This window comes from Dipodomys ordii, unplaced genomic scaffold (assembly GCF_000151885.1).
Source record: "Dipodomys ordii isolate 6190 unplaced genomic scaffold, Dord_2.0 Scaffold62, whole genome shotgun sequence".
Classification (NCBI taxonomy): domain Eukaryota; kingdom Metazoa; phylum Chordata; class Mammalia; order Rodentia; family Heteromyidae; genus Dipodomys; species Dipodomys ordii.
Window position 1 is genome coordinate 2,885,171 of NW_012267278.1, and position 9,271 is coordinate 2,894,441.

Genomic DNA, 9,271 nt, shown 5'->3' on the forward strand with positions numbered 1-9,271 from the left:
CCGAACGCCGAGGGCCTAGAATCGGCCGCACTGTCCGTCTTCGCATCCCCCGTGATCGGGGCCCACGGCTCGCACAGCGCGCAGCCCGGGAGGACCGCACAGGTATCGACACTACCTGACGCTGGCAGCGGACCCACGCCAGTGGTGAGATCCGGAAGAGACCTCGGCAAACACCGACCCAAATACTTAAGTACGCCCCCCGGGTGTGCGCTCCTGAGAGGCTCTGACGCCCCTGACTCCGGGCGAGGGGGATGACGTCACTGCGTCCACACCGCGACCCCGGCCTCAGCAGACGTGGACACCGCCCGCACCCGCGCCTTCCGGGACTCCCAGAGCCCCGCCCCTACGCGCCGGTCTCGACGGCGCCGTAAAGCAAAGCTCGTTCTTTGCCTCTCCGCAACCTGCCCTTCAGCTTTACGACAGGCCGCATTTCACACCTCCGATATGGCGTCCCCCATGCCGGTCGTTGCAATGTTAGTGGTGTCTGCTTCAGGTGGCCGGAGGCGGCGCTGAGCTGCGGTCCACCCCGAAACAGCAAAAGTTCATTTCTGGTCACGGTTCCCGAAATCCCAGCGCATTTCTAGGGTCGGGAGCCTGAGAAAGTCCCTCCTCAAGTCCCTGGTTGGTTTTCCCGCGCTGTCTCGGGCCGTCCTCGGGTTCGTGGCCCGTCCCGCTCGCCCTCCTCACGCGCGACTGCGGTCATGAGCCCCGGGCTGCTGCTTTCGCGTTGGCCCCGCGCTCTCGGGGCCTCGGGCCCCCCACGTCGCCGGTGCTGGGCTCGGCCCCTCGACACGCTCTCCTCGGTTGGCTCTTGGCGTGGTCGGTGCACCAAGTCCCCGGCTCACTGGAGCCAGGTGGTGTCGGAGGCGGAGAAGATCGTGGGCTACCCCACGTCCTTCATGAGCCTCCGCTGCCTGCTCAGCGACGAGCTCAGCAACATCGCCATGCAGGTGCGGAAGCTGGTGGGGACTCGGCACCCCCTGCTCACCACGGCCAGGTGAGCCGACCCCGACCCCCCCCCCCCCCGCCAGTCCTTTTTCTGGGCCCGCACATCTCAGCTACGTTGCTCAGATTGGCTCCCAGCCGGTCCATTGACACTGTCCATTTCTGTCCCTGGTGAAGACATTCCTTGTCTGCTCTGACGGGTCTTTCTTTTCTTAACTTGCTTCCTCCACGGGGTGGATCAATGGTTATCTTAGGAGAAACTCTTGAAATACCTTTTTTCGCGATATCACTTCACTGTTGAAGATGAAGAGACTTCAGGGATTTGAGGTAGAAAAATCACGCAGGGGTGTCAGTTTGCGTCGCTCTCCAGAAATGGCCTTTAAACAAATGTAATAGATTAATTTTCGGCAGAAGTTATCTCCAGAGACAATACGGAGAGGAAGCGATTGGCTGAAAGTAGACAGCTCTTTCCAATTGACTATGCTCTTTCTGGGATTTTTATTACTTTATCCTGGACTACTGCTGTGAAACCTGCCATTAGAGTTTTTAGAACTTTTATTTTTATTTTTTGATGTAATATCAGGGATTGAACTCAAACTCAGGGCTTCAGCTCTGGCTTGAGCCACACTTCCAGTTCCGTTTTTTTTTTCCTGGCTACTTGGAGATGGAGTCTCCCTAGCTTTCCTGCCCCAACTGCTTCAAACCTCAGTCCTCAAATCTCAGCCTGCTGTAGCAAGGTATAAGACACAGGAGCCGGGATAGAACCTTTTTAACAACCCATGTCATTTAATTTGTAATTAATTCCAAAGATACAGAAAAGTTGCAAGAATAAATATAGTACAAATAAATACACTATGTACCCATTAGTCAGATTCACCTGTTATACTCACACACTATTCATGTATGTATATAACTATATGATACATAATATTTGATGTATCATATATAATATACATATATATTTTATAATGTATGGTATATGATATATAATATATGGTATATGATATATAGAAGATATAAAATATATATGGTATGTGATTTATGATGTCTATTGTATATAACTATATATTTCTGTGATTAATTTAAGGGAAGATTACATTTATCATGATCCTTTATACCTAAATACTTATGCATTTCTGACACATTCTTTGGTTTTCAACTTACGTACATTCAGTATTGATACAATACTTTCATCATTTATTTTATTAATTGTCCTAATAATGTCCTTTTGGTATTTTTCACTTTTTAGTACAGGATCCAAACTAGGATCAGTGTTGTATTTAGTTATGTGTTGTTACTCGTTTTCCAATCAGGAATTTCCATATCTCTTCTTGGCTTTATAACTAGAGTAGTGGTTCTCAATTTTTGCCCTCCAAGGGACACTTGACAAGGTATAGAGACATTTTTGATAATCACAAAGGAGCATTTGGCCAGTTGGCCCTGACTTAAATACCTAGGACAGTTCCACCCTTCAAAAAAATTATGTGCCCTAAGGTATCAGTTGCGTCAAAGATTCCTCCTTTTGTACTTTTAACCACACCCACTTCTCCTACCTTGTTTCTTTTTTTGTGTGTGTGAAAATAGCTGTCATTTCTTATTATAGAAGTTACTAAATAGCAATAATAAGGTGATTTTATTTCTTCTTTTGTTTCTTCCTCCTTTTTCTCCTTTCCTCCTTTTTTTAAAACAATTTTTATACTGGAATTTCAACTTAAGGTCACATGCTAGGTTCCATCACTTGAGCCAAGATCAATGCAAATTGTTTTCTAAAGTAGTAATACCAGTTTACATTCTCAAATTACTCGGTGTTCTTGTGACATGGATCTTTTCCAAGCTTCAGTTCAGGCTACTCCATATGTTCTTGTAACATTAGCATCAGAAAGGTTTTTTCTATTTTGTTATAGTGGTACTAGGGTTTGAACTCAGGGCCTTGTGCTTGCTGTGCTTACTTGCTTGGCTGTTAACTTTGCCTTGTCTCCAGACCTACTTTTTGCTGATGATTTTTAAGATCCTGTCTAACAGACTTTACTGCCTGGCCTTGAGCTGAGATCATCCAGATCTCAGTCTCTTGAGTAGTTAGGATTACATGCATGTGCCACTGGTGCCAGGCAGAAGTTTCTGAATGTTTGCTAATCAAGAAGGAGGTTTCTTTTTGTGTGGTAGGAATAATGGTGTCAATAATGGGGGTTGTATTATTGAACTATATTGAGTATTGTAATGTCTTTAATAAGATACTGAAGGGAAGCGAGTAGAGCTAAAAAATTTATTAATGTCACAGTAAAAAAATTGCAATTCATTTACTTAGTTACTAGAGCATCTAACAAAGGCTTTGAAAGGATCCCTTTTGAAGTTGTCAGATACACCAGGTGAAAAGTAGTACTATTATCTGAGTGAGGTGTGTTTAAATGGGAAAAAAAGAAATGTGATACTAATGGCTCTGAAACTTTCCTGACTGTAGACTACCTGCCTAGTAGTCCCATAGTACTACTGAAAGAGTTGGAGCAGAACAAATCAAATAGCAAATTTTAGCCAAGTTGTACTGGTATCCTATATAAATTGTATTTTGTAAGTGAGCACTAATATGCATGTATCTTATTGATTTACTGTGATAGTGTGCTGCAAATTAAGTGATCTGAACTCATAGGCAGTCAATGAGCAAAGAAACTTTACATACCCTTTTTTTTTTCCGTTCACTGCAGGGAATTGAACCCTGGGCCTTGTGCATGATAGGCAAGCATTCTACCACTAGACTACATCCCTAGGCCCTATGTGACACATATAAACATACTGTATTCTTTTAAGGCAGGCTATGGTTATTGTAAATTAGAGCTAAAAGTATGGATTAAGTAGCATTACTTCACATACTGTACACTAATATGTTGAAGTCCTGTTAGCAAATCATTGATAATGAAGATATTCTCAGCATGTGGTAGTCAAGGATCAAAGAGACTCCCAGTAGCTGGAATAGTCAAGGTCTTATGAAATTGGACATGGTCTTTATTATTTTTTTCTCCAATCAGTATCCTAACCCTTGAACTATATTGTATGTTTATACTTAACCATATTAGGTGAATTATATTGTTTTGGCAAATACTAGGAGGGGAAAAAGGAAATTACTGCCATTTATTATTCACTACTTTCTTTTGTTTACCAAAGCTACTCTATTGAGGAAAGGGAAAAAGAGTCTAGAAGTAGTACACTCTTAAAACCGTTCAAATTAGAATCGACAGCAAATAAAAAAATCTTGAGATTTGGTCCAGTACTGGGAGCAACATAGCAATTGGTAATTTTAAGTGTAAATTGTAATTTTAAGTAGCTAAAATTATAGGTGTGAGACATGGACATCTAGCTCAGGAATAATATTTTAGAGTAATGTGATGTATTACTTCTTCCTTCATAATTCTTTTCTCTTCTCTCCCAGGTAGTTATATTTCTACTAGGTGTATGAATGATATTAAAAGCAATAAAGTGAGTAGCATGAATATAGCTAGAATAGCCAAAATGTTAGAGATGGAGGAAAACATAAAAAAGGAAAAACCATTTCGTCTATGAATTCTTAGTATATCGTAAAATGGTGTGACAGGAGCAGAGACACAGACAGACCTATCAATGTCAGAACAGAAAATCCAAACATAATCAAGATAAATATACCTAAATCTTTATTCAGTATGAGGATAGTCTTTTCAACAAATGGAGCTAGAACATTAAGACATCAAAGTCCCCTCCCCCCAAAAAAAGTTTCAAGCCTAACTTAAAAAAAAAGTAGTGTAATGGGCTGGGAAGGTGGCTCAGTGGTAGAGTGCTTGCCTTGCATGCATGAGGCCCTGGGTTCGATTCCCCAGCACCACATAAGCAAAAAAAAAAAAAAAGTAGTGTAAATTTATCATTGTGAAATTGGTTTGAAATGGTTTTAGCATAAATATAAAGTATAGAAATAGAAGACTAGAACTTTTAGAAGAAAACTCAAATGAACATCTTCAGAACCTAAAGAAAGGTAAACATTTCCTAGACAAAGCACCATCTTGCAAATGTATGATACACTTTATCTAGTGTATGATTCCATCCATTCAATATATATTTTGTTTTCAAAATGCCAAAACTGTACAGATAGAGAACCAATTAGTGATTTCTGGAGTCAGGAACAAGGTGGGTTTCAGGAGGAAAAAGCAATTCAAAGAGCTGTATTGTGATGGAGCAGTTTGGAATCTTTATGATGCTAGTCATATGTGGACAAGAAATAAAATTGCATAGAACTACATACAGTTACAGATGTAAGTGAATGTGAAATGAAACAAAGTGCTAAAAAAACAAGTAAGGGCTGTAGTTTAGTTAACATTAATGTATCAAGTCATTTTTTCCCCCTTTGGTATTGTATTCTTAGCTAAAATTTTAACCACAATTGGGTGGAGCTGTGTGGAGGATAGCTAACATTGTATGTAATTTTTGCAGATTTCTATATGTAACTATTTCGTTATTTTGAAATTTAAAATGTAGCAGAGAGCAGAGAAGAGAGACAGGAAGAGGAGAAGAAAAGAGAGAAATAGCTTGAGAGACCAGAGACCTGTATGCTCCAGTTTTATCTCTGAAGAAAAATACTGTGTGGCCCCAGGAAAGTCATCCCATCTCTCTGGGCATTGGTTTCCTCACACTGACATAAGGAATTTAACTAGGTAGTTTCCAGTGCTATTGCTAATACTAAACTTAATTTAGAAATTAGTGTTGTACCTGAATGTGGCAGGCAAGAAAGCCTCTTTTAGTTATTAAATGAAGACGTTTTAAACAGATTGAATGCAGTATAGTAATACAATATAGACTATTTTTTTCCCAAATTTAAAAATTCTGAAGCTCAGAAAAAAACAGAATGTATTTCTTCACACTTACAAATCTGACCTGAATGGTTGTGAGACTATTTATAGTCTTTATTTATCCTACTGAATGTGAATTGAATATTCATGCATTTTGCTGCAGAAATGTTAATGAGTTTGAGTACAAGGTACTGCCCCAGTTCCTGTTGGAATGTTGGGTTAAAAGCAACTTACTAAAGTTCAAAAAGGTTTGCATTCTGAAAGACATTTGGTTCAGGGCTTTGGAGGAGGGAATGTGGACCTGTCTGAGCAGGACAGTGGTGTGTAGGGTGGTGCAAGCATTTTGGTATACATAGTATACTGTGCAGAAGCCGAAGGCAACCACAGTATATCAACCCTGCCCCTCTCCCAATAGAGCTTGTGCTGTCTGTTTTCATTTATTGCCTCCCTAAGGCAATATAGTTACCCACTTGTGGGTAATGCTTTTTAAATTTAATCATTTAATTTTCTGTATAAATCATTAAAATTTAAGAATTTTTAGCTTTTGTAACTTCATATACTACCTACTTTCAAGAATGTAAATGCATTTAATATCATAGGGAAGGTACTTAATTGTTTAAAAGATGACAACTAATACCTTTTGTTGTTGTTATTATTTGTTATGGCTTTAGCTTAGGGCCTGGGTGCTGTGCCTGAGCTCTTTTGCTCAAGGCTAGCACTCAACCACTTTGAGCCATATCTCCACTTCCAGTTTTTTCTAGGGGTTAATTAGAGATGAGTGTCCTGCCCATGCTGGCTTTGAACCTAGATCCTCAGATTTCAGCTTTCTGAGTAGCTAGGATAATAGATATGAACCACCATCACTGCAACAACTAACATTTTTCCACAGATGTACTGATCAAATGTTCGTTGTTTAAACATTGCTGATTACCTTGAGTAAGGTGGCTTTATTTATTTTCATTGATGACTTTTCACAGATCTGGCTTTTTGCTTTTGCCTTTAAAACTCTTTGCTCTCTAAGATTTAGATAGATGGCATTTCTTTAGTGTATAGTAATAGTAGACAAATTGTGACATTTTGTCTTTTCTCTTAGAAAAGATTAAATCCTTAGGAGAGACTTCTTGTTTCTGAGTTCACTAGTTACTTGCTACCTGAAAAACCTTAGTTGTTCTTTTTACATGGTAAAATTCTTCAGATATCTTTGACTTTATTATTAGAAATTTAAATTTAGTCTCTTTCATGTGTATGAAAGACCCTTTCTAGATTCAGTTCTGTAATTACGGACTGAAACCCTACATTATTTATAAAAAAACTTTTTCTTGGATGACTAGGAGAAAATTATAAATTTTAATTCATTCCACAAATATTTGAGGTGCTCTGGGCATGGGGTGTACAAACAAGAATAAGAAACAGTTGCTGCCATCCAGTAATTCATGAGAGAAAGTATAGTGAGCAAGAGCTCTGGAATCAAAGCCTTGCTGGATTGATTAATGTGAACCTTAGGTTTACATCCTGGCTCTATACAGCCAAGCTATGTGATGATCTCAGGCAGTTTACTTAAACTCTCTGTGCCTTAGTTTCCTCATTTGTGTATGTGTGTGTGTGTGTGCGTGTGTGTGTGTGTGCATGTGATTGTGTTTGTGTGTATACACATATATGTATAAACATCTGTATAGATATGTATATATCTGTACATATATATATGTACAGATAAATACAGTGCCAGCCTTGCATGGGAAAAAGTAGGGTTGGCTCAAAGAGGTAAAATTCAAGGCCTAGAGTTCAAATCTCAGTACTACCCCTCCCCACACCCCCCACCCCCAAAAAGGACTAATAATGGCTGTCAAGACTTCATGGTCACTTCATGAATGTTCTCTTCAGTTTTCACTGAAGTCTAGTAGCAACCTGGGAGCTGTTTCTCAACAGAAAAATGTTACTTGACCTGCTTACTGAAATGGACACGGGTTTCAAAACCTTATGGAGTATATTATGTTTCTGTGGGGTTTTTCACAGAGTCAGTGTGACATCATTTTAGGCTAAAACATCTTTTAAGGGCTGGAGGTATGGTTCAAATGGTAGACACTCTACTGTTTGAATTTAGCTCAAAGCCCTGAGTTCAAACTCAAGAATAGAAAAAAAATATATTTTAAATTGTCCAGTAAGAGACTTGGGGGAGGAAGGAAGTCATTTACACTTTGCTTCTTTAAGCAGTTTGTGTCCCACTCAATCTGTTATGCCTTTGTAGCAGAACAGCATTTCATCTTTTCTTTAGAAAGAAAATGATTTTGATAAGGAAAGATCAGCTTCTACTTTTTTTCTTTTTTTGACATAATAATCCTTCCTGTTCAATTAGAGTGCCTCTGTGGGGATTCTGACAGTACTTAGGAATTTCTGAAATATAGGATATGTGTATGGGCTCTTATGAAGACTGTTGTAAGAAGTTGAATTCGAATTCCATCTCATGTATAAAACTCTTATAAATCCTCAGTCCAGCCGATGAGCCTGTGGTATTATTTCCTAAGAATTAACATTAGTATAAATCCAGCTTCTAATAAGCAAGAAGATTGAGTATTTCCTTCCTTCATTTCTTTTCTCTTTCTTTCATCCTTTCTTTTTTCCTCCCTTTCTCCCTCCCTCCCCACTCTTTCTGCCTGCCTGCCTGACTGCTTGCCCTCCCTCCCTCCCTCCCTCCCTCCCTCCTTCCTGCCTTACTTCCCTCCTTTCCTCCCTCCCTCTTTCTCTGTCTCTTCCTTTCTTTCTCTCATGATTATCTGGGTAAATGGCTTGAGATCCATTTGGGAAAATACTTTAAAAAGAGATATATAGTTCCAAAAGAGATTAGCAGGGAACTTCATTCAGGGTTTTAAATTTTTATTTATTGTTTATTAATATAATTTTTTTCTTTTTTTAATTGTGAAAATACTATACAGAGGGGTTACAATTGCATGGGCAAGATAATGAGTACATTTCTTATCAAGCATTGTTGCCTCCTCCTTTGTTTCCCCTTCCCACCCCCACTCCCCAAAGTTGTAAAGGTCGTTTTTCGACATAAGGACTTGTACATCTCATTGTTGCAGTGGGTCCACCTGTATCCCTATTTAAATGATTTGTTTTTGCCCTTCCCCTCCACAAATTATACCAACATCAAATACAATGAGAGCAGGGGTTATACCATCGGGGGAGGGACATACAAAGCAACAAAGAAGTAATCTTATAAATATGTTAGAAACAATCGCATGAAAGAAAAAACATTTGAATACTTATCTTGGGGTTCATTTCACCTAAGGTCAACTTATCTGACCTTTTCTGCTTGTCTCAGACATATACTAGTTATTGCAAATAAGGGTAACCATGGGACCTATGTTTCTTTGGGCCTGGCTTACTTCACTTAATATAATTTTTTCCAAGTCTTTCCATTTCCTAACAAATGGGGCAAGGTCATTCTTTCTGATGGAGGCATAGAATTCCATTGTGTATATATACCACATTTTCTTGATCCATTCATCTACTGAGGGGCATCT

The 9,271-nt window shown here is 39.5% G+C and overlaps 1 protein-coding gene across 1 annotated transcript in view; it reads left to right on the forward strand.

Annotated features, from left to right (window-relative positions):
• The first annotated feature begins 459 nt into the window (after nucleotides 1-459).
• Pdss2 (prenyl (decaprenyl) diphosphate synthase, subunit 2) overlaps nucleotides 460-9,271 on the forward strand; it is a 202,156-nt gene continuing 193,344 nt past the window's right edge. The window contains exon 1 of the mRNA XM_013022451.1: nucleotides 460-997. Coding sequence (XP_012877905.1) covers nucleotides 702-997 — 296 coding nt within the window. The 5' untranslated portion in view covers nucleotides 460-701. The remainder of the gene's footprint in view (nucleotides 998-9,271) is intronic.